The following is a 25,680-nucleotide window of genomic DNA, read 5'->3' on the forward strand; positions in this document are numbered from 1 at the left end:
TGAACTGCCTCCTCACAGGATTTTGTGCTACTCTGGGAGGCAGAAAGCTAGACGAGAGACCTCAAAATGCAGAAACTAAATAATGAACTATTTTCTCTTTTTCAGACACCTCACAGGAGAGGGAAAGGTGATGCAGAAATCAGGATCTGGAGAGGAGAAGGGCAGCTGCTTTGTGCCGGCATTATCACCACTGCAGCTGGAGGACGTCTTTGGCTCCTTCAAACATGGTGAGGTTTGGGGAAATGCAAAGATCTGTTAGTGCTGGCATCCATGCCCACAGCAGAGAAGGCAGACAACAGACAAGCACTGACAATTTTTCTTGTCAGCCTGAGGACCTGACAAGATCCTCAATTTTTCTCAGCTTCCCTACAGGAGCAACGTTCAGATTTCACCATGCCTTAGAAGCTACTGGTGAACTTCCCTTCATACTGGGTGTGGAAACCAGTGGCCATGATCTCTCTCTGTAGAGAGCTCAATTTTACATAAGGCAAGGAAGTAAAAACGGTCCCATCTCTAAATAGGTCTGCACCTACTTTACACAGAGCCACACGAGGGGCGAGATGGAGGTTTAGCATAGCTCAGCTACAGTGATCTGCTATTTGCAGCCCCAGGCTGGCACACGAGGTGGCTGTGCAAAGCTCACCCTGCACACCATGCTCTCATGGGTCCTACATGTCCCACCCTCCACCCTTGGGTCAGTAGCTCAAACAACTCTGTCTCTATGCCAAGAAAGGCAGAATCAAGCTGGAGAGACCGTCCATGACCCCAGAGGATGGAGGAACCGAAATAACAATCTAAGTACTAACGAGAAAAGCTCAGTCCCACTCAAATCGATAACCAAAGCCCCACAGATTTTGGAGGAAGTTGTTTAATTTCCTTGTTTAAACGCACACGCATTGCAGGCTTTCCGTCACGAGCCATGCTGCCTATTAAATGGCAGGCGGCAATCCAGAGACTTACCTTCTCTACGCGGAAAGTGATTTCCCTGGAGGAGATTTGCAGAACAGGAGCAATGAACTCACACGTGACATCCACTTGCATTATTTGTTTCTTCCCTGCCTTGCTCCCTATGATGGCGTGACACAGCAGCCGCTCCTTCACTACCTGTAGGCACAAGAGCCACACATCGCCCAGCGGATGCCAGCAGGGTATCTGGGTAACGCAGTGTATCCGCTAGCCGTCTGACTACGGACAGGTAGGATTTTGACAGCCTGGAGGAAAACCTTGTCACTGGATCTTGGCAAGCATTGAACAGTGGGTATTATAAAGATACAATCACTGGTCTCCTAAATATCCCCCCTTTCTTTTTATGCTGCGCCCTGTTTATTCAGCACTCAGATGTCCATAACGCCACAGGCTCACATCCACAGAATGCACTTGTGAGTCATGTGCTGTCTACAGTCATAATAATTACTGCCTCAAATGATTATTGTTTTCATATGTCCCATTGCTAAGCACAACACTTCCAGGAAACTGTAGGAAGTTGCCACAAAAATAAAACAACTGCATTAAGGGAAAGAAGCGATGAAAAGGCCCAATGCCAGCAGACCCTCCCTTAGAAGCTTTGTGGAAAGGATGCATAGGAAAAATCCAAATAGGCCAACCCGCCTTCAAGTAAAGAGGGCCTCACCCATTCTCAGGAATGTATTGTGTCCTGCCAGATCTGGTTTGAAAAGAAACCTCTCCATGAAAGAGGTGTCTCTCACTTCATGTGGAAACCTTCTGCACCAGCCAGAAGCTCTTACATCCAGATGTTTTCCTGATTTCTCTCATGGTTTCACTTCAAGTTCCTCCCCCTCATTTCTCACTCTCCCTTCGGTACAACACCACAATACAACTCCTCCCTGGAGCTTACACCCCCCAAAATCAGCTGTGTTACATGTCCAATGTAGGGAACTGGGCTTCTAACCATCCTAAAGGGTATTAAGTTCTCAATAAACAAAGAAGGTAGGAAGCCTGCTCCCAGGGTCTTGGCTTTGACTCCAGTAGTCACGTAGCCAGAGCTGAGCTCACAAATCCCCTTTCAGCTTTCCATACAAGACATTTTCTCCAGTGCCCTGAACATCTTGTTTCCTTTTTGGTGCCTTTGCCCTTCAGCAAAACCTTAGGGTTCAGAACAGCACAGGGATATACCTGGAGAGTCCCATCGCAGTCAACCGAGTTATCAAGTCTTCATCAAGCTACCCCTGAAGCAACTCCTGAAAACACCTTCCAAAACACTGCTATCAGCAGCGGTGTAATGCAGATTCACTCCCTGTTCACTTGAACAGCTTTGACCAGTGGTTTTGGAGCAGAGCAGCACAGACCAGCACAGCTGGTAGCTTCTTTGCAGAACTGGATTTCCCCTGGAAAGGGGCTGGGAAGGGGAACACATAGCAATCCTCTTGCATATCCCTCTCTGAGCTGCAGCCCAAAGGTGCACAACCTTATCGCAAGACCTGGCTGCCCTTGGGATGCTGTGGCTGCCTGAGAGACTGGGGTGAGCTGTTATGGAAATATTGACAAGAGTCAAGATGTCAATTATAATGATCTCTGGGAACAGTCTCCCGGGTGGAGAATGTCGCTCTGTGATCATTAGAGCTAATGCACTGTGTTCATTTTTCTCCTCCGGGACTCAGCGCTAGACAAGCCCTCGGCCTGTGTTTATACAGAGAGAAAAAATGATGCTGCTCTCAGACACTGCCTCCCTTCGCAGGTGTGTTTTGGTTTACTCCTGGCTTCCCCCAGACATATTACCTTACATTTTTCTATTAACTTTTTGCCTGGCTCCTAATCCATCTAAACAGCTCCTTTCTCTGCCCTTCCTTTCTGCCTCAGCATGTGACACCTTATAACCTGTTGCTTGCCCCTGAAGTAGCACCTTCTTCAGCCCGTATTTTGGTATTTGCAAGTTGGGCTTATGGTAGCTATAGTAACAAGAAAAGCCTTAGCAACTAATAGTGGCCAGCAAGAAAAGCAACTGGTGCTGCCATGGTAACTTGTGGCATTAAAACAGTTCTTGAAAGCAACTGCTCATTTTCTCAGGCAAATGTCAAGGGGCTACTGAAGAAGCCCAAACGGCAGTGATCTGACAGGCAAGGCTTGTCTCCCGCACAGGACCTCACCTTGGGAGCCCTGGAGGAGCCTTCCAGCATCATGTCCATAGTCTTGCCTGGGGTCAGCTCCATCCTTAGTGGCCGAAGCTTAAAAACAGGCGATGCAGGTCTGAGGCTCTGGGAAGAATTTTTGCCTTTAGCGTTAGCGAGAGGAGCGAGATGATCCCGCTGGCGAAACGGGGCGAAACCTTCTGTTGTCCAGTAGAGCTGATGGGTGCGACGTCCCTGGTTCGTTATCTTGAAGCGGTAATAGCAGGGTTCCTGACTAGAACAGGAGCAGAGATGGGGAATGTCATGGAGCCCGAGATTTCTCAGCGTTAAGCCAGCTCTGGGGCTCCAGTGGTATTACCTGTCCTCACACACAGCAAGAAAACTAACTCTGAAAAGGCTGATCTGGCTCAAAGCTATAGCAAAAGCAAGGCTAGCACAAAAAAAAAAGCTATAGCAAAGCTATACCAAAAGCCCACCTCTGTTGCCCCTAAGTTTACAGACATTTAGCAGCCGGTTTCTTCACATACTGTAAAGAAAAATTTCATGAAGAATGACATCTCCGGCCCCAGGGCAACCCTGGGGGCAGGCTGGCAGGCTGCCCTGGGGACAGAGCATCGCTGCCCGTTGGTGCTTAATGCTCTGAGCGTCCTTCCAAGGCGCGTGCGCCCTGCAGCTCTCGCTGCATCAGCTGCCAAGCTCATCCCTGCTGGCTGTAAGCGGAAGGAAGAAGTAGCCTGCTGCCATTTCGCCTTCCCCTTAGGAGCTGCTGACCAAAGGACAAGGTAGAAGAGATGTTCTGTGCTCCAGCTTTGCCTGCTCTCTCTCTAGCAAGAGTAAGCCTTTAAATAAAGCTCAGTGGCCTGAAGGGAAAAGATGAAACCTCTGCCAGCGAGGCCACGAAGAGGCACCACCTGAGCTGCAACTGTTAACCGCGAGGCATGGCCAGGCCGAGGGCCTCGACCACCCTTTGCACAACGGTGAAGAGGGGAGCAAGCTGGCCCCCAGCTTCCCCCGTCCCTCGCAGCGCTGCCGGACAGGGAGGAAGGGCTGCTCCCGGCTGCTCCACTTCACGGCACAGCTCGAGCGGTTGTGGCGTCGTGCCGGGCTCCAGCTCCCTCCCCTTCGGCAGCAGCCGGCCCTCGCTGCCCCCGGCAGCTCCCCTGCCTGCGCCGTGCAGCTGGTTTGGGCCTTTAGGAAGTCAGGGGCACCGTGAGCGCAGCCAGACTCGACGGCAGCTTTCGCAGGAAGAACGTGACACTAGGGCCGGGTCTAGCTATTGAGGCAACAGAGCGACATCAGGGGATAAATAACCAGAGCCAGATATGAAACAAAAAGAACATTCAATGGAAATTGATTCCTTTATATAAAGGAACACTCACTGCAGGCTAGGCAGGAGCAATTATTTTGCCCTCTATAAATCTAAGCATGATCAGCAAAAGAATTGTTCCTGGAACAATAACTGTCTTTTTTTTAAAAAAAGACATTTTTTTAAAAAAAAAAAAGAGGTACAAAATATGCAGCTTATCAAACGTGTATCTGCCATAAGCAGATAAATGCCAACACAGAAGTGACAGTATAGAACAAACTAATCTTTGAAACAAACTGCTAAAAAGGTTTGATGTGCACAGGGTTAGTATGAAATGTTTTATCTCAGGGACAGCAATAGATCAAAACTTGGAGAGGCTCTTGGTAGACGCATAATTTCTAGCTCCTTAAAACCCTAACTTATCTGCCTGTGTCCCATTTCAGCTCATCTGGTCACGCTCTGCAGCTAACAGCAATGGCAGCTGAAATCCAAAATGAGTCTGAGGGCTGGGAGGCAAAAGCAAGGCTGAGGCTGATGACATGGATCACACTGACACGGACTTGTCCCTTGTGCAGCCAATTTGCAGCTGCACACAGCACCCGAAACACACTGGACAAGCACAAACCTACCTGCAGGGTCCCGACTTAGGGGGGACAATTTGCAGGTGCACATTTAAAACCCCCAAATCCATCCTAAATACTCAAGGTAGAATTCAGCTGGTCTAACTTAATGTCCAAAAGTTAGATATAGAAGCGCTGTGGACTTTCTTTATAGTCAGGGAAAAGGAATAGGCACTTCCAGAAGGTGATTCCTCTTGCCTGGACATGCCAGGTGAACAGCACTTTGGAAAGGCCTATTTTTCTCCCCTGTTTACAAAGAGATCCTTGGTTTTGGGCACGTGTGCTTTGATCATTGAACCCTCTCCTTAGAGCTAAGTTCTTTCAATGAAGACTCTCGATTTATGCCACCCAACAGCCCGAGCCAGTGGACTTTCCTCCTCTCGCTTTCAAAGCTGGTCTTTGCAGCCACGATCTCGTGCCCAGGCCAAGGGCAGTGCATTTCTCCTGCCAGCCTGAACCCCGGGCCAGTGTGGCTTTGACGGAGGAGACGATGAGGAAACCAGAGAGCAGAAACGAGGAAAGAGCGACTAGGTCTAATAAAGAGAAGCCCAGCAGGGGAGCCAGGAAAGACAAGTGAACTGAGGGATGATACAGGGCAAAAACAAATTCAGTTGCTCCTCCAGGACTCCTGGGCAGAGGGGAAAAAAGCAGCATCATTAATCTAGTCGAGGAGTCGCTAACAAGCTACTGCCAGGTTTTCTGCTGTTCTGAAATGATGCTCCACGGTGAGTGAAAAAGCAAGCAACATTATGGTGAAGGGAAATATGTTTATATTTGTAATGCAGTATTTTGCAGCCAGAGGCTTCCTGGACCTGCTGTTTTGCTCCAAATCCTTATTTGATAAAGTGAGGAAATAAATGTATTATAACCGAGTGCAAACTGGTGACAATTTAGCAACTGGTTTCCATTTGGTAGCTTTTGAGGGTGAGTGTTTAATGACTCTGAAACGGCCACAAAATGTTTTTAAAGGAATTCCTGTGGCTTTTGTTTCAGTAAAATGGAGCCAGGGCCTTGAGTACTGTAGGAGAACTAGTCTGAAGGACTACAGCAAAACTTCTCCTTGCTAAGCACACGGGAGGGGCGAGAGCCGAGAGATGTCCTACCTGAAGTGGGGCCCCAGGTTGAGCTCTGGAGCAAAGGGTTTGTCAGTGACGATCGTGGTGCCAATACCGACAGCCTGGACCGGGATCTCGCAGGTGCTGTTGTGCTCTATGAACAAGTTCACCTTGTCCTTGAATTTCTCTGTATCGTCCAAGTTGGCTATGAGACTCACAGACACCTCGGTCTCAGGGGGAACCACTCCTTCACTGGGTTCGATCCTCCAGCGCGAGCATTTGCCAGCCTGTAATGCAATCCAAATACCAGCTTATGAAGGGAACCACAGAGGAAGGACTGAAAGATACGAGGATAAAAAGCATAAAGGGTTAGTATTGCTAAATCCAAGCTGTTGCAGTGGTGTCTAGAAACAGCAACTCTCTGAAATCTTCTGTAAGCTATATTTCCCCCCTGTTCTTTAGCAGACTCACTTCATTAACCCAGTTTTGGCCAGCCTCAGGTATGTTCATCCTCAGGAGGTGGTTATTTCCCCTCCAGCCTCTCTTTTGGAGTACGCACCAAGGGAGCCTGCTTTGTTTCTCCTGGCTTAGTGACAATGGCTGGGTTTGCATAAAGGCTCGAGGACAGAGGAAGCCGGGACTGCTCAAATCCCATGGTGGCGACCGCATGGCTGAGAGATACTGCTGTGATCCTGAAGAATAACTCTGCAAAACCAGTTGATCAAAATCCCAACTCCAAAGCCTTCTTTCTCAAGAGTTAGGCAGTGTTTCTCAACAGCGCCTGAAGGACTGAAGCACCCAGTTCCCGCTGATCATCAGCTGCTGCTGCCCCAGTGCCCTAGGCTTTGGAAAATTCAGCCATAAACATTTACTTCTTTACTATCCCACTGGAAGCAGAAGGAAAACTGAACACAAGATGTGTGACTTGTGGGCATGGCCTGGGCTTCCCAAATGTTCCCTTCCTCTGGTTTCCCATGGACCTTCCTCTACAGATGGGGCAATAAGGGCACCGGACCCCAGCTCACCCAAAGCCACATTCACAGGGAGCAAGCTTGCAGCATACAAGAGAAACGCACACAACGGTCCCTGGCCAGCTCTATATGTGTTACAGGTGGAAGGCAGGGGAATCCCTGACGACCATGGTTGCCTCTGTAAGTATCTGCAGACCTCACATGAGCAAAAAAGGATGGGCTGGTCATTCCAGTCTGCCAACTGCAGACTGATACTTTCAAAGGGAAAGATGGCTGCAAAGTCCCTCTGCAGCACCAACACCCTCCAGCTCCCGCACGAAGGGCGGCCAAGTTCACACATCCCTCAGCAGCTGAGAGACTAAATCTCAGTTCCTGTTTGCTTGCAGATTTATCATTTCTGCTGTGGATAATGTGGAAGAGGGAGGATCACAAACCATGTCCAAGGGTACCACTGCTGAGACTGGCAGCGCTGGGCTGGGCCACGTACAGCTTTGCAGCAGCTGCAGTGGTGTTGGTGGTACACGTACCCCCGCCCAGGACTGCATGTTGTCGAAGCCCTACCCCTACCCCCCCCAAGCACACCCAAAATACCAGAGTATTGTAAAAGAGAACATTTTTGCTTTTCTTTCTTTTTTAACGAAAAGTGAGGATGTGCTCGGAGGCCTGACATGATCCAAGAAGCTGCTCGATTCAAGTGAAAATAGCCTGAGTTGCCACCCGTCAGGCTGGTGGCACCGAGCTCGAACAGGACGCCGGCCAGCCCAAGGCAGAAGAGTATCAGGAAACAAAGCAGCGCTTCAAAGTCAGGAAAAACATTTTGAATAACCCCTCAACCGACCCCTGCTAACGACTAAGGTAAGACTAGCTGGAGGCCAGAGAAGCGATAACGTACTGCGTTCAGGGTCCCGGCCCCGCGTGTAGGCGCCCAGCTGCGCTAACTCCTTCCCCAGGGCCCGACTGCGCCCCGCACAGCAGCAGGCCAGGTCTGCCCATGCGGGTCCCAGATGGAACATGCCGAAGGCATCAAAATTATTCCAGGTACATCATACTGGCAAAATGAATAAACTCGGTCAGCTCCATTTATTTTTTTCTTCAGAGCTGTAGGATGATAATCTCTTAAAAAACGCCTTGCTTCTCCATGAAAAGTAGGCTAGGTACAAGCTAACCACCGGCCCTTTTTTACTCCTACACTTTTCACATTCATTATTAGCTGCAACGTATTCTCCATTCTTCTGGTTTGGGATCTCATAGTCCCTCAGGGAATGTTCTTAAATTCCCTTTGAGGTCTGACTAGTTACCATTTTGTTTTCTGCACCCATGATGTTTCTTGGCCTCGGGTAGGGAGAAGCAGCAGTGCTTGAAAAGCAGTCTGAACACAGAGGGCATGCAGCTAGATCTGAAGACAGCAAATGGAGCAAAACTCATCAGCAGAGCTGCAGCCCCACTTTCCCTGCTCGCCCAGAGAGACTACGGTTACCACACTGGATCTCCTGAAACTCCATCAAAAAGTCACCACCAAATGCACTCTCATCCCAAAGGTGATAACCAAGCAATGACGCACACAACCACAAGCAGGTAGAAAAGACTGACCTAACCACACATCGTCTCGCCAACCTTCCTCCATTTTTCCTGCTTTCCTTGTGGAGCTGATCATTAGACTAGAGGGATCCACTGGGTTGCAATCAGCCAAAGGCTCTCCAGAGAGCACATTCATACCCAAGCCAGTGGGTGTTAGATTTTCACTGACATTAGCGTACAACTTTTCCTCTGATTCATGCTGACATAGGGTAGCTAACTTGAAAAGGAGACCTGATAGCTTTGCTCCAGAGGTGAATCTGCAAGTCTGCTATCTGACAAAGCTAATTTATCAAAGCCTGGCAATGAGCCGGGCAGTAAATTGTACCCAAGAAACTATCACAGAGGAATAATGATAGGCTGTCTAGATGGAGTTTGAATTCCCTAGTGTTATCCAGTGCAGACCCACTGTGCCCTGGCAGGCCAACAGTTGAGACTGGAGGAGTAACACCTGCATCCTGTCCTCATTCCTTTGGTCAGCATTTGGTGTGGGTCCAAGGGACAGCACAATGTATCGCTGAACCGAGACCTGCCGGGACCAAGAGGTTCTGCCAGGCCAGATTTGCTCAGGTTTCTGGGTCAGCTCTGCCAACATTGATCCAGGCTGTGTCCCAGAGATAGGAAATCTCCTGAAGCTGGAGGAGGTCACCAGCTCCTTTTCCTGCTATATGGACTGTAGAGGTTGAGTGAAGGCCACCACCATTTGGTCAGGGGACTGTCATGACCTGACCACCTGGGGACACAGTGGGTTTCACTGCTGGACTCCCTACATCCCTCCAGGTGAGTCTTCAACTGCTCACAAAAAAAAGTGGCACAAGTCACCACGTATCCTCTGTAAGGATGGCTCTTGCACAGGATTGAGGCTAAGTGTGTGCAGAGAGTGGCAAACTACCTGCACATGACTGCACATGGGGGAATGCAACACCAACGGTGCTCAGCTATTCAGGCATAAGGCAGCTGGCTCCGTATTGGGACTGGACCGAGAACCTGGGCTCTGCTGCAAGACCGGGAGCTTTGCCATACCTCGGATCCTCTAGCTGAAGAGAGGATTAAAAAAAAGCCTCCTTCCTCTGTAAAGGGCATGGAGGCAATTGGTCTATGAAAAAACACCACTTCGGAGACCCAGTAATATCTGACTTCTGATAACATCCCTGCTACTTGCTTATCCCCGAACGCTCCGTGAAATGATGCAATAGCTGTATGCACAGAATAGACAAAGATGGTGGCTAGTTTTGTCTCTGTAGGAGCTTGCTTCGCTGGGCATCAGAGCCACTGAGTGCTAGTCAACGGTTGGGATAAATCATTTAATCAAGAAACTCAACATAGAGATCATTAGCTGCTCCCAGGACAGATTTCCATTGCGAATAAAAGCTGACAAAATCTGGTTATAATAAACACCACCATGAATCTCTGAGATGGATGGCAGCCCTTAAGGAATGACTGGGGAGCCACCATACTCGCTTCTCTTGAAGCTGCTTAAAGCTTGTTAATTAAAAGCATCTGGTCATTCTAGCCTTGCACAAGCGAAAGAGGAAGCAGAACTCAATAGTCAAAATGCAGCTGTATTTCTTACCAAGCCGTATGTCTAGTGACAGAGCATTCACATTGTGTCAAGCTGACCCATCGTTCCTTGCAGAGGCTGCAAATGAAGAGGGAATAAATTCCCATCCTACACCAGTTGCACGCACAGCTCTGACCCAGTTGTTTCAGTAATCCCAAGGGGAGACACTGGAGCCTCTCTCAGGGCCCCAGAGGCAGAGCCAAGAATTCAAACCATGCGGATAACAGTACCTGCTAAATAAACCTGCTAAAAAACCACAAGCACTTTGAGCAGATGGGCAGCTCCAGAGTAGTCCTGCAAGACCATCCCTTCCACCAGCCATTCTTTAAGACCAGTCAACTGACAAGGCTGATGTTTGATCAGGGCCAAACAGGATCTCAGCCAGGCAGGGGAACTGCCAAGAAAACCTCAGTGGTTTTGCTTTCTGGCTACAGGTACATAAAGAGAACAACCCTGAATCAGGGCCTCCAGGAACTCAGTATTGTCTAGGTAACAGGTGAGGTGCTGTTGAAAGAATCCCTGCATACATATAGTTGTATATACCATGTTTTTCCATCATATAAAGCCCCAGAATTTTAACCAGGAATATCATCTTTCTAAAACTGGAGACATCTAATGCAAAAAGGAAATGGCTTACTCCACTCAAAAATCAAATTCAGGAGTTTGTCTCCAAAATTTTAGAAATGCCACAGTAATGGGGTGGTGGCTTGTAGCTATCTGCACTGGAATGACAGAGCTGAGCCAGGAAGGACACTGCAGAACAGGTATTGCTGACTCAAATGGATCTTCTCAAGTCCACCAAGGGAAAAACGGCAGAAGGAACCATCATACCATGTTAGATCTGCAGCAGAGAGCACCTTCCACTGCCACAGCTCCTTACAGCTATGCTGCAGGAAAGCCTCTCCGGCTCCTTGGAGCAGTATTCTGCTCACTGGAAGCAGGTGAATGGGAGGCAGAAAAGGGAAGTGAATTCCCCGTGGTCCCAGAGAACATGAGAATCATACATAGGCTGTGTGTCTCGCCCTCCAGATCCTGCCTGCTCTTCCCACTGGACAGGGAAGACGCGTGCGGTGGCTGTGCTGGTGCTGCACACGCTCTGGTTAGCCAGCAAGTACAGCTCGGCTGGCTGCCGCCATGCAGAGCATTTAATAATCAAACTCTTCCTGTCTTTCCTTTGAGAAAAGCATTCATCTGAGTCACTCTCACTTATAGGGACATAGTTACCTTTAAGACTTCGACCCTTTAATTTGGCTGATAGTGGCCAATGGGTGCAGGAAAGACTGACAGTCACTAGCTTCCTTAGGTGAGCAGAATAACAATCTCTTCCATTACTGGAAGCATTGCAGCATTTCTGAAGGGGCATGAATTCATCTAATGAGATACCTGCTGTCTCATGTGATAAAAACTTCTCCCTGTGGCCAGGTTTTGTGCACCTTTTACAATGTTTCCTCCTCCAAATCTCTGCTCCCCCTTCAAAAAGCTACAAGTCCTTGGCCCTAAGCCTATGCTACACGTACCCTGGGAAGGATACAGCCTTCCACCTTCCTCGGCAGGTTTTGGTAAAACCGACTGCCAGGAGACAGGTTACCAGGCTGGGCTGCCCACTGCTGTGACCGGGAAGGGCAGTCCCTGTGGCAAAACCTTCGTCCATGTACTTCATGATATTTTTCCTGCATGAGACTGGAAGTTCCTGGCTTTGACCCCTGCTCGTGACTGATGCTGCGTGTCTCCAGGCACGGTTCACCACCCAGAACCATTCCCTCCTGCTATGGCAAGACTGGATCCCAAGCGGGGCATAATTCAGCAAATTGGTACTGCCTTACTAGAAAAACACAACCTTCAAAAGCTGGACAAAAAGGCTAAATCTAAAGGTGAGTTTTCAGAGCATCCTGCATCATGAGGCTCTGCTGTGACAGCCCTGGAAAGAGTTAAGCCTACGATCATATCTTCCAAACCCTGTAAGAGATCACATACTTCAGGGCTCAGGCCAGGGCTGCCCATACCCTGGAAAGCCAATTTAACACGCATTTCCGAACAGCACTGCAGATATCTTTGCAAAACTTTGAAGGGCATGGCCCTGTCTGCCTCTGTTGCACTAAGAACAAACTCTGACGAGCTGGCTAATTATTCAGACGCTTGGGGAAAAAAAAAGAAAGGAGTAATTTACAGTACATTTACAAACAACTCACTTGCCAATGCAAGTCTGTTCCAACTTCAGCGATAGCAGTTGGAGAGAGCTAAGAACAATGCGGACGCTCTTCAAAGCCTTCCCTCCCCACAGCCTGCACAATTCGCCCAGACGATAACAAAATCTTCGATCAAGCAGAACATGTAGCACAATCACTAAAGCAGCATCCATTTATCTGCACTGTTTTTAAGTTTATCTCTGTGTTTTGCTGTCTATCCATATGGCCGTTTCTTTAATAGAGGGAATCATGGGAAAACCTTCAGATAATAAGCAGTGAATTAGTAAATGAAACAACTGCCGCACTAATGAGGAGAGAAGCAAGTATGTGACTAGGAACTGCATGTTCTCTCCTTGCTTGCTCTGAATTTGACTAGAAGCCTTTATATGCTGCTCTGAAACATCAGTGATTTTGTTCCAGTGAACCCCAGTTAAAAGCTAACTAGTTATGGCCTTTTTTCCCTCCTCTTTAAATGAGCAAAACTCGGTCTCTTCTGCAACATCAACTCCAGCTGGATCTCCAGGCAGTTCGTCCCTGGGAGCATGGAAGGGGGTCTCCTTGCCATCGACTCTCCAGATGGACATGTCTCCTTCAGAGGTGGCTTCTGGCCCAACCTGCTCATCAGATGGCTTCAAAGCACAGCTAGGCGAGTGCTGGAACGTCCTCAAGTGGCCAAATCAAGGAGATAAGACTCCAAATTAGGAAGCAAAGCACCATCATTAGCAGAGGAAATCCCAAGAAAGGTTTTCTCTCTCCTCCCCAATTACAAGGCGTCACGAAGCCAGCGTTTGCCACCCCACAGTGGCTCATAATAGACCCAGAATGGTGGTTACACAGGCAGCAGAAAGCTTCCGCTGATTAACGAATTACATGCTAGGCCGGTCTTTTCTGACCACGCAGGCGTGAGGTACAATCACCTTCCATGATGCCAAGAGATGTCACGATTAATAACTGACTAAAAGATCCCTGAGAAGACAGAGACACAAAAAACAAGCAGGAAATGATCAGAGAGACTCTTTTCTAACCCACCTCTCCGCAGTGAGAGCTAACACTTCCATTAATTGATGCAACTGTTTTGCACTTGTCAATACAGCAAAATCATCAGACACTTAAGGAAGCAGGAAAAGAAGATGACAGGGGCAGAAAGGAGGAGAAACAGCCACCTTTTTCAGCAGGTCACATCATTCCACCAGCAAAGCTGCAATAACTCCTTCATGTTGCCTATTCCTCCAGCATTTTTATCCAAGGGGGAAGAAAAAAAAAAAGAAAAAAAGAAAGATAATCCTCCCCCTTGCTGGATCCAGAGGACTCTTTTTAAAAGGCCAGGCTGTCTGGCAGCTGATAAGATCACCATCAGACAGGTACAGGATTCGACGGATGAGGATGGGTTGACGCACTGGTCCCATGGGGCACAGACCTGCAGATAACCTGGCAAGCAGGGAGCGATAAGCAAACAGAGAACTAGATTATGATGCCCTGTGCTCTATTTTGAACCCAAAGAAAAGCCCCATGGCTGTCCCTATGGCCTTGAGAAGCCAGGGTAGGAGAAGCTGAATTTATTGCCTGTGAACTGCACCAATTCAGCCCTTCCTGTCGCTGTCTTATGCTTAGCAATTTGCCACTCCAGCTTTCCTTTGGATGCTCAATTGCTATGTGCTAACTAAATCAGCCAGCAGCTGCTATCAGCAGCATTATGGACAAGGGAGGGAAACCGTCCCGTGATCCCTCTCCCCATGCCACCGATGCCAAACTGTCCTGCCGAAACAAGGAGCTTGAGCCAGCTGACATCTCTAACATCCTAAACTGCAGGGTTATAACTGCTGCTCTGCCAGGGTCAGGGCTCCGCTCACTCCTCCAGGCTGCAGAGCAGCCCTGCCGGGCACGCGGCAGCGTGCAGGCTCGGCACCGGCGCGGCACGGACAGGACACAGAGAGGCCCAGCGCAGACAGCATCAGGACGGGGTTGCTACAGCTGCACTGTGCTGGGCAGACTTCTCATCTCAGGCCAGCCACACTTCCAATATCTCTACATTTAACATGAGCATTGCACATGTTCTTACTTTGTCTGGGCTATTTCCCACCTGCCTGTAACCCTGCCTAATCACGTGTTTGCTGTACTGCTGGCAGCTTCTCCTCTTAGCCAAAGCCCCCCTAAACTGATGGTATTTCCCAAACAAACATGCATTTTACTCAAGAAAAAACCAAAGCGTTCGGTGCAATCCAAGTTCTGCTAAACGCGGCCGGTGCCATTCGAGCCTGGCTTCCCGGCTGGTCGGAGGGAGCCGCGGAGCTCAGCATCACACCTGAGGGCAACGCCAGCCTGGCTCCAAGCGGCTTTTCGGCTGGGATTCGTTTTGCAGGAGGAAACTTGGTTTATTGGTTTCATCTGGCTTCTGGCGCATCATCAGCGCAGGCTGCAGTCTCGTGCAGAAGCAGCGCACCGCTTCCCCATCCCGCACCGCTCTTCCCTCCCATCCCCTATATTTTTACGCAAGTTCCTTTCTTTTATTCATTGACACTGTCAACATTTCCAGGGAGTCACGGGTCGACTGCAAAAGTACACGCACTTTGCAAAATTCTCCCTCAGCAGCTGGCGGCAAGAGCCCTGTTCTCCTGGCAGCGAGCTGTTTGAAGCACAGCAAACAGCCTCAGCAGCTCTGCCTCCATCCTGCGGGGCAACGGGAAGCACGAGGGCTTTTGTTTTGTGGATAAATCAGGAGCTCCAACTCATTTGCAGAAAGCTTTAAGCTTGCTTCCTAGGGATCACAGGGTTAACTCCAGCCCGGTGCCCCTTTCTCTTTGCTCTGGGCACTCCAGGGAAAGCAGCAAGTATGGAAACGGCTGGGGCAAATCCCAGGTGCTGCCAAGACTGAATCGCTTCAGGACTGCCCTCAGTGCTGGCGACTGCCTGGTCCCTTTGCTGCTAGAGGTAACCTGTCACACTCCTAACACCGCCGGTAAGCTTCGGAAGATATAAGAGGCTCTTGCTAGGTTTTGGGGAAGCATGCTTGTGAACCCAGGTGCTACAAAGACTTTTCATTTAGGGAGGTGCAAGATCCACCTCTTTTTAACCTACATGCAGCACACTCACACAAGGCAATCCTCTCCCATCAGGGCAGATGCAAAGCTTCATCTTTCAGGAATCTCTAAGTATCTCCTGCTGAAGCAACCTGGCCTATTTGGGGTGCCTGGCCGGGGCTCCACCGCAGACAGATGGAAACAACGTGACCCATTGGCGTGCACAGATCCTGCCTTCCTCGGTACCCACACTCTGCCGGGAAGCCAGCTTATATAGGGGGTACCCGAGGGAGAAAATGCCTCCCATCCATCAGACCACCGGATATGGAACAACTAAAGACAGCAGAGATGTAAATTTTGGGCTTATATCTATTGTCTTGTGAGGAATAAAATACGCTATGAGGACCACTGCCTACTCCTCCTCCCCAAGACCTTGTGCATTCAGTCCTTGGAGTACCTCTAGAGAGGATACTCTGGCACGTTCGCGCGGGCAGGCCAGGGCTGACCTGTCCCTGAGAATAAACATTCAGCCTTAGGCCACTACTGAGGGATGGTTTGCAGCTCTGTAGTCAAGATCGAGCTGCTCTGATCTATCTAAAAAGGTAACGGTAGCAACTTTATAGGAGTCGGTGGAAATAAGGTCTGCTCAGAAGAAGAATTTATCCAATTAAAAGACAAATAGCAGGAGGCAGAGAGGACAGAAGGGGAAACCAATCTGTGCAATCACTCCCGAGAAGCGCATCTCAGAACCCAGTTTCCTGCATGCCAATGCACCAACGCGGCGTGTCTTATAGGTATGCGTACACGCACACACGTGCAAAAAAACAGACCGAAGGAGTTTACACTCTCATGTTTTCAAACTAGTATTTTAGCACAGAGATGATCTGCCTGCCAGCCAGGTGATGCAGCAACCCATGCTAAGCCTCTAATTGAAGTTCTCCATGCTCCTCTTGTGCTTCTCCAGGCCTCAACAAGAGGACGACGCTGACGAGACCTCAGATCCACGGCAGTTCTTGCATGCTGTTAGCTTTTCACAGCCAGCACCCACTTTGGAGAAGGGCCCACAACAACCATTCCCTGCAGAAGGCCAGAGCTGCCTGATCTCAATGCACAGCTTTGAAGATTTTCTCTTTTTTCTTTTCACATGAGCTTATGAAAGCTGTCCAGCTCCCCAGGACACCACTGCGCAGCTGCAGGAGAGCTGCACACCTTTCTGGCACGGAGATGCTCAGTGCTGCTCCCAGCAATTCACCCGGTGCGGGGGGGCGAGCCACCGCCATCCACATTACAGCATTTTCCTTTTCAGTTTTGAACCAGACCACCTAGCTTTTACTCGCCCTGTTGTCGTCCCTTAATCTAACCCCATTCAGTTTGTTGAGCTGCCACTCAGTGCATTATAACATTGCTGATCCAATGCTCTTGTGAAAATTTCAATCAATACCTCTTTCTTTCAAGTGTGACTGTGATCTATAAGCCTAGCTACAGATACACTAAGTTTCAAGATTAGCCATCAAATGGGAGACAAGGAAATCACAGCTCACTGCTCAGCAATCTCTGAACAAAAAATCCAAGCAGCAGCTTCGGCATCTCAGAGGACACAAGACTTTTGTGTAGGACGCTAAAGTCACCCACCAGCTAGGCTAAGGGACAGCTTGAGCCACTTCTGCTCCCCATGGACAGGTAAGGTTCACCTGGGCACCCAAAAGCATCTGAAATTTTAGCTCCAAAGTTATTCAGTCCTCTCTTCTTCCTGCCAATAAACTGCCAGGCAGCCTAAGGCAGCAGCACCTGCTTTCAGCAAAAGGCAGAACTCCAACTGAGGCAGCAAACAGCCAAGTAGGCAGCTGCAGAGGGCAAGAGCAGCTTGACTGCATCTCGCACACAGCACCGCTGCTCCCATCAGACACGCTGAGCACCACAATGTTGAAGAGTCCCTGTCTGAAGAGCCCCTGCCTAAATGACTGATCAAGCAGGTTCCCAGGACCCGCTTTGCTGAGCATCTCCATGATATGAACCCCTGGGCTGAGCCGTCCTGAGAAGCTGAGATGCTGACCGTGGGGGTAAATGATCACTGCTGGGGGGTCACAGAGCCCGAGCAGGGGGACTATGCATCAGCGGAGCTCATCTGCAGCACAGGGGAAGGGACCATCCCTGAACCACTTTGTTCTATTTATTGATGTGCCACAGTATTGGCAGAAATTGCAGTGAACCAGGGCAGGATTTATCACCCAATCGCATAAGTTAGGGCACGGAGGCAACGGAGAGGCAGATGCGAGAGCTCTGCAAGCCCCACTGGGGTAAACTGCAAGCTGCCCCAGGGCCAGGAAGGCAGCATTACACTGGGACAGCGGGACCCAAGCCTGGCTCCGTGGGTCAGTCATGGATACAAGCTGTACAAAACAGCACACAAAAAACAACATTTAAAACCCCATGGAGCCCACCCTGGGTGGCTTTCTCTCTGCAGAGGTGGAAAGCAGATTTTTGTGCTGGAGTTGGAGCAAACTACCCTGGGAGGTTACATTCATCCACCTGCGCACAGAAACTGGAGGGAGACAACTGGAAAACAAAGAGGACAGTGAAATTCAGCCCCTCTCCTCCTCAGCCCAGGAGGCCGAGCCCATGATCTCACACTGCCCGATGCTTTATCCACAGCAGTGGCCGAGCCTGCGTCCGTACTGCCGGCTCCGGGTTAACCGGCCGCAGAGGCTCAGCCTGTCTAGCACAGACAAGCCCCCTCCAGCTCTGCTCAGCAGGCAGCTGGCATGAATTTCATTGAAGAACAGGGCCAAGGATGGAGCTCGGGCTCCCACCACAACCCGCCTGCTTTCCATGGTTAGGATGGCAGAAAAGGCCTGAAAAGTATGGCTTCAAACGCTCTGGGTTCATAAAAGACATCGCATTGAAAAAGTGACAAGGAAAAACAGTGTCTGCTGCAGGGAGATGGCAGAAAGAGCATCAGTTCACGCAGCCACCTGCCCCCAGGCGCCAAGTAAATGGAGTGCAAGGAGCAGGGGCAGCGGGGACCCCACCCCGGCCGCAGCGCACAACCCCGTCCCAGCTGCATCCGCCCCGGTCCCCCCGCAAGCAGCCCCGCGCTTCTGCTACGAGGCAGCCCGTCAGCCGACGCAGGCTCTGAATTAAACTGCCGTTTTCTGCAGCTAGTCTCCAGGGATGCTCTGCAATGCCACAGAGTCTGCAGACCCGTACCTCCGTCTCAGTCAGTCCCAGCTGGCATTTCTTAGACATACAACCCTTAAAAGCTTTTTTTTTTTTTTTGGACTTTAAAAATCAGGCTGACCCCCAGCAGGTGTGAAGCTCACCTCATCATGAACGGTTTAAGGATGGATCCCATTCTCTAGCTCATACGATAACAGGAGTTTGAGGAGTGAAGGGCAAACCAGATACAGACAGAGCAGGGAAACCACGCAGAAACCCACACCCTTTCAGGAACGAAGGGCCATGGGGTGCTTCTGCTCTCATAGAGCTCCAAAAACTTAACTAACAGACCTAAATGCCTTACACAGAATAGAAGGAAAGTAGATAAAGATGATCCAGAGCCACATATTTATGCAAATTCTCTTCTTTATTGGGGAATCCCCAGCTAAAACTGCACACAGAACCAGAACTCATCACGCTGCATTATAAGGAAGCATTTTGCTTTCTCTCTGAGACAATCATACGGAAACGCTGTGTATAAAATCAGGTCACAGGCTGCTACAGACTGGTCACATTTTGTTTGAAAATAGCCCCACATACACTTACCATCTGTGCCCAGAATGATGCAGGGATGACAGTCTGATTGGAGAGGTGGAGTGTCCGGGAAGCATCTCGTAGAACGTGGATATTGCCAAAATCTACCTTATTTGGATGCACGTAGACAACTGGGCCTTCTCCAGTGCTCACTAAATGGATCTTCTGCTCCCAGAAGCAGGTGGAAAGGACCAAAAAAGCAAGGAAGGTTAAAAAATATGAGATAGTTCTCAGGGTACTGTTAGACTCAGGTATAGCCACAACTGTTTGAAGCTTTTGGTGTTTAACCCTGATACAGAAGACCTGGAGAAAGCCTGGGATCTAGAGTGATCTCAGCCACAAACTCAGAACAGCATCATCAGGAATAAACAAATCCAGCTTCCTATGCTTCTTGCTTTCTTCACACTTGCATTCACACTTCCTCCACACTTTCACCTCTCCTTCTTCTACCTTGTGCCCACCCCCACACCTTTTACTGCTCAGTCTTGCTCCAAACTATCCCCTCTGGTTTCTGCTGTTGCACAGCCACACTTGGAGAGGAACTCCGTGAAAGTCAACAAAGCTACACCTGTGAAAACCAGCACAAGTCAGCAGCAAAGCAGGCTCTTCAGAGCAGGGATCATGCAAGTCAGTTGACTCTGAAGAGTACTTATGTGTATTTGTGGTGCTATAAGAATAAGAAGCATTAATTATTAATTACATCTTTCAAGCAGTATTTTTCTCTTTTGACAATCTGAGGCCCTGAGGTTTCATTCTTGCAGCACTGGAGCAGACGCAGCCGGGGGAGGAATGTGGATCCCTTTGCTCAATCACCTTCTCACATCATTAAAAACAATGAGAACTTATTCAGTCTTGATGGATTTCATCAGACCCAAATATCTAGCACTCAAACAGGACTTGAATGTATAAAATCCCCGACACCGACAAGCTGCTGTACGCTTCACTGGAGGGCACAGCGTATGATTTAACCACAAGAAACCCCATCCTCTATGATGTAAACCCTTTAATGATGTCTGACTCAAGGAAATAGCATTGACAGCTGTCAGAACTACTAGTCCCACTCAGCTGGAAGGAGCATCATCCATAAACGCTAGTCTCTCTGCAGGACATTACTGTGTGCAAGTAAAAGAGCCTAAAAATCACGTACCAAGGGTGGTACCTTCAGAATAACAAGCTGAAGCTGTTCATGATGATTGGCCTTTTATCCCTCAGGGAAGAGGAAGGCACAGAGAGCTCAGGTCTTGGTGACACTGCCCACAGCCTCTTCCTGAGAAGGAAGAGTTGGAGAGAAGGGGAGCTGGAGGTAAGAGCAGTGCCTCACCAGCTGGCTTTGCCTCTGAGTGACAGCAACACCAGAGGAGCAAAGGCAGGGCAGAACCCTTCTGAGATGAGCAGACCAACAAGCCAGTGCTGCTGGGCTGCGGTCCCACTCGGCAGCGCTCTGCAGGTTGTCCAGGCTACCTGCAAGCCCATGTGGGTTCCACTACAGGGCATATTATAAATGATGCATCCTCACCAAGAAAAAGGCTCATTTAAAATACAAACAATTAAAAGCCTTCATCTACAATCTTCTTGAAAGGGGAAAGAGAAATCCCATTTAACATTTGCAGGCAATGTGAAACAGAGGAAAAGGGAGTAAAAGGAAATGGCAGCTTTGCCATCAGTAATGTTGCAACACACATGAGCAGTCTTCCTGGCTTTCTTGATGGGTAGGTAATGTCACATTTGATTATTTGGGAATGAAGAGCATCTGTCCTCTGGCAGCCATCTGTGGTTCGAGCGACCACCTATTTCGACAGCAGCCAGCTGCAAAACCCACTGCCTGTGGCATGCAGTAGGCTGATTTGCCACAGGTAAGCCTCATGCCATGTTTTACCAGCTCCTTAACACAGATTACAAACAGCAAATTGAAGCTGGCCTGCAGTCACTTGCAAACAAAACACCAGGCAACAGACTCATGAAGGGACTCTACACAACTTGGACGAAAGATCTGTAAAAATATTTACCCTAAAAGTCTATAAAGACTTGATCTCAACAGCAGAAGGCATGACCTAAGTCAACAGGAGCAAGCTCATATTTTTGTTTTATTGGGATATATTGCAGTGACTCCACTGAGGTCAACGTATTTATACCATTTGACCCATATGGCAAGAATTTACCATCAGTACAGGATGTATAACAAGGCCGTTAGCTGTTCTGCTAGCCCAGAAAGCTCTGGACCAGGGAGCTACCAGGGAACTGCTGAAGCCATACCCAAATTGCAGAGCAGTCCCACAGAAAATGCAAACTTAACACCCAGCCTGACAGCAAGAAATTCATGCACGTGCTGTCTATATGCCCAGCAAGGTTTCTATGAGCACTCACTGGGTGCTAGCGGCAACTGAGCATAAATGCTGCACATTAAAAACTGACTTAATGGGCACACATAGGAGTTCAGTCTTCTGCTATTCATTTCTTTAGAGACTGTTAGGATTCTCCAGCTGAAATGTTCTCCCTCTGGGCTAAGGACTGACATATTAATCTCCAAATAAAAACGAATCGTTAAGATAAGGTGAAGGCTGAAACTACAACTTGTTAACCCAAGGGTAAAAGCTTTACAAGAACACTGTAATTAAAAAACAAACAAGCCAACAATTAAACAACTGGGTTATTCTAGAGGGGAGAAACCCTCCTTTTAAGGGAAGCACGTCTTGCATTTACAAGTAACTGTTTTGTCAAACTTCAGACTTAACTACAAAATTCTCCTTCCTGCATTGCCTGGCCTTCCTGTTGACTGGTTTACATTCAGATCCACAAAGGCCTGGGTTGAGATGTTCAGTGCTGTCCAGGGAATTTAGCAGCATCTTCTCCATTCATTTTAATGAATGTTTAAATCCCATGGACCGCTTTCAAAATGCCAACCTTCCTCTCTGTTACAGAAAGCTTAAGGTTCCCAGCAATCCTCTGACATCCTATTCCACGCTCAGAGAGATGACAAGATATTTTAACAGAGCTACTTCAAAAGTTAATATCATTTTAAATTAAAGTTTAATTAGCTAAACTTGTTCTAGAACTCAGCTAGATAAAGCCAAGACACAACATAACATTCTCCTGCCTACATTTTGTTGTTGCTGCTGCTGTTGTGTTTGCCTGAACACAAGCAACATCTTTTAGGGGTCTTTAATCCAAGAACACTTTGCCTCATCCATGCCAAGCTTGGTGGATAAAAGTCTCTCTGTGCTCCGGATGCAGGTTGCATGGAGACTCATGTGTCTTTAGTTGTGGCTTTTGGCAGAGAAATATGATAGAAACTTCTCAGACATGATAGGCCTGACTTTCAGAAAAGCTTAAATCTGGTCTTGCTCAGAACATCACTTGGGCAGCTGTGTCTTAAATACTGTTTGCTTTAGCAGGATTCAGGCATGTCCCTGAACTCAAAAAACTCAGTCCCGCTCCTGAACTCAAATTTTAATGAAGCAGCAGCAGCTACTCATCTAATATCACAGCAGAGTGTGAGATCCAGGGACTGTTCTGGGTTTTGGACTGGGCCTATCTATTATCCTGTGCCACATATCCGTGAGAACATGCAGTGTCACACACTTTGATCACCACAGGTCTAAGAGGAAGGTATCCTTTCTCTTCTCTAGATGTTAGCTGTTGCTTATGCCTGCAATCCCTTCCTCCTTCATTCACACCAACTATAATATCTGACAGTCTTTCTGGAATCATCCTGGTTATGGCTGGTTCTGGTGCAATGAGTTTCCTAGTTAAACTGTGGAGCGGACTTCTCAAAAATATCAGAGGCAGGGTTTGGTGCTTTGTCCCTTTGACTTTTCTTAGCTGCTTGGGAAAATTTGCCATAGTAGCTTTACCATTTCCCTCAATGGTCCTTTGGGCCGGAACTATGGAAAAAGATATACAGAAGGTCCAGTTGACCTTTCCTGTATAACTTCTTGTAAATTCATCTTGGAATACCCAGTCTGGTGAGATGCAGAGTTCCTGCCACTTCCTTTGCTTCAAGTAGAAACAAACAATCCTCAGCATATGGCAGCATCTGGCCCCATGCATGTTCTCTCCCCCTCACCTGACTCTTTCCAGACCACATTACTGATTTAGCAGTGCACGTGGCCAAGAAACATCCAGTTTCTCCCACTAGCGAAGCAGCGGGCAGGAATATCTGCAGTCCCGCCACACCAGCCATTATCATTCCAGCTCTTGTTTTCACAGGAAGAATCCTTGGAATTAGCAACTCGCCCAGTATAAGCTACTATGCCCTGCCAAAACCAGTCACTCAGACAACAGGAACATCTCCTCTGGGACTCACCAAAGGGGATGCTTCACTCCCAAACACCGCAACATGAGCAACTGTGTCCTGCTCTCCCATCACCTGGGTTTCCAATGTAAATGGGATCTCCACCGAGCTGTGAGGCTGGATAATCCCACAAGGCAGGGGGCTGAAGTACCGCACAGCAGCAGTATCCTTGTGCTCCTGTAAGGGACAGAACCAAATGCAGCTTCAAAATGACCTTTCAGGAAGCTTTAAACTCTTTGATATTCACAGCAAAGACTATTCAACACACATTTTTAAAGAATTCCTAGGAGAAAGCAGAAAGATGCAAAGTTAGATGCAAAACTTCCATGTGTTTGACATCCTGAGGGGGCCCAAAACCAGCTGTGGGGAAACACAGCTCCTATCCCACAGCTGAAGGTCCTCGGACTGCTCTGTCTCATGCTCTTGGTGGCTGTGGCTGAACAAGCTGTGATCCCCTTCAGCACCCTTGGGTGCTCTGGCTCCCAGAAGCTGCAGCCTGCATGCCATTTAACAGCCCTGGGAATAGGGGGTATTCTCCCTTGCGATAAGAGGACCTCATTTCTCTCTGCAGTGCTTGACAAAGGTAAATGACAGATGCCCTCTGTGTAACTCATGTGGCTACTCAAATGCTCTGAGACCCCTTATCACCCCATGAACGACGCAGAGCAGCTGTCAGAAGGCTGCACACCGTCCCCTTTTACCTCTTTGTGTCCAGGGGCCAGCCCTCCCCAGAGGTCCCTAAGAACTTTTGCCTTTTTCCCCTGGTAATTTCCTCTGTCAAAGAGTCAAGCTTCGCCGAAAACAGTACTGTATCCATAACTGCCCACTCCTGTGTTGGGAGTCTCTGTGGCAGCTTTTCGTGACCCTGTAAATCCCCCTGCCCAAAAGCACCCCGACAACTAGAATATAAACTTCTTCCTCAAGCCTAACGTAGATGTTTTTTCAGCAACATGGATTTAGGTAACACCTCAGTGTCTGTTATATTCTGGTAGGTTCCTACTCCCAGCAAACCCCACGGTAACAGAAGAGAAGAGGAGGCGGATGCAATGCCAAACCTGTGGAAGAACCCCATAGCAGCCTGGAAGATCGCTGTCGTTCACAAGGGTCAGCATTTGCTGATGAGGGAATTTTAGGAAGCACCGTCCAAACTTCACAACAGGATTGAGCACCTGCAGTGGAGGAACTACACATCTAGACAAAAAGATGACCAAGACAGCATTAGAGATACCTAGAGATACCACGAGATTGTAGAGTTTGCTTATTCTCTGAATAGAGTGAAATGGAGCAGAACACATTTGTCACTGTCAAAGGGACATTTAATACCCCTACAGCAATAAATCATCTTTAACTTCTTATTCACTTTTTAAATCAGCAGCCTCTTTTAAAAGAGTGACCAGCTCCAGGTCTCAGCATGGCAAAGGCTTGCCAGAGTGTCTGAGCACTCAAGCAAGGCACCGTGTCCTGTCCCAGAGCCATCCTGCAGACCCCTCATCCCTGGGAGGACGCCCTCCAGCTTCCTCCACGCTGAGCCCCTGCAGCGCATCTTCCTGGCCATCCCAGAAGGGCAAAAGCTTTCTCCAGGGCAATGGCCCTCGCCCCACCAGGCGAGGTTCAAGGGACACAAGACTCCAGCATCTCAATAAAAGCAACTCTTCTTCCGTAGAGCAGGTGCCCTTGCCTGGAGATTCAGTCATTTGTCACAGCAATGGAGGGCACAGCCCAGCACCTGCTTTACACAGTGAGCGATGGCCCTTTCCTGGTTTCTATAGCTACCCTGCTCTTTCACCCCCATGGGTTCATACACTGTCTGTTCCCATCTGCCCTTATTTATTTCATTTTTCAAAGCTGCAGCCCAGACATTGACCACACGCCTCTGCCTGGGAGAGGCAGTGGCATCGCTGAACCCCTCTGCAACTGCGAGAGACCGCCAAAGCACAGAGGTGACTTTTCCTGACGTACAGCCTCACAGAAAACCCCAGACCAGCCTGACTCTGTTGCCAGAGCAGGCAGCACATCGTAAGACACTGAAATCTTACGAAAATAACATCCCTCTGGCTAGTAAGCCCTCACAAATAATTAAATATATAGGGCTAACTGCATCTCTCTTGTAATTAAACTGACACCTACTGCAGCACAACAGGACTGATTTTCTCTTTTATCTGGATGTAGCAAGAATGACTTTGGGCTTAAGTCCGAGAACATTAATGGTCAAAAGAACTGCAGGAAAGCAGAGAAACCTGAGTTCATCTCTCATAATGAGGA

The 25,680-nt window shown here is 48.7% G+C and overlaps 1 protein-coding gene across 1 annotated transcript in view; it reads right to left on the reverse strand.

Moving 5' to 3' along the window:
- The window catches only part of HYDIN (HYDIN axonemal central pair apparatus protein), a 171,943-nt gene that overhangs the window by 75,587 nt on the left and 70,676 nt on the right, over positions 1 to 25,680 (reverse strand). The window contains exons 15-20 of the mRNA XM_026107399.2: positions 24,474 to 24,609; positions 23,431 to 23,595; positions 19,140 to 19,292; positions 6,116 to 6,354; positions 3,105 to 3,360; positions 961 to 1,104 (exon numbers count right to left, since the gene is read on the reverse strand). Of these exons, the coding sequence (XP_025963184.2) occupies positions 961 to 1,104; positions 3,105 to 3,360; positions 6,116 to 6,354; positions 19,140 to 19,292; positions 23,431 to 23,595; positions 24,474 to 24,609 (1,093 nt within the window). The remainder of the gene's footprint in view (positions 1 to 960; positions 1,105 to 3,104; positions 3,361 to 6,115; positions 6,355 to 19,139; positions 19,293 to 23,430; positions 23,596 to 24,473; positions 24,610 to 25,680) is intronic.

This window comes from Dromaius novaehollandiae, chromosome 13 (assembly GCF_036370855.1).
Source record: "Dromaius novaehollandiae isolate bDroNov1 chromosome 13, bDroNov1.hap1, whole genome shotgun sequence".
NCBI classification, from domain to species: Eukaryota; Metazoa; Chordata; class Aves; order Casuariiformes; family Dromaiidae; genus Dromaius; species Dromaius novaehollandiae.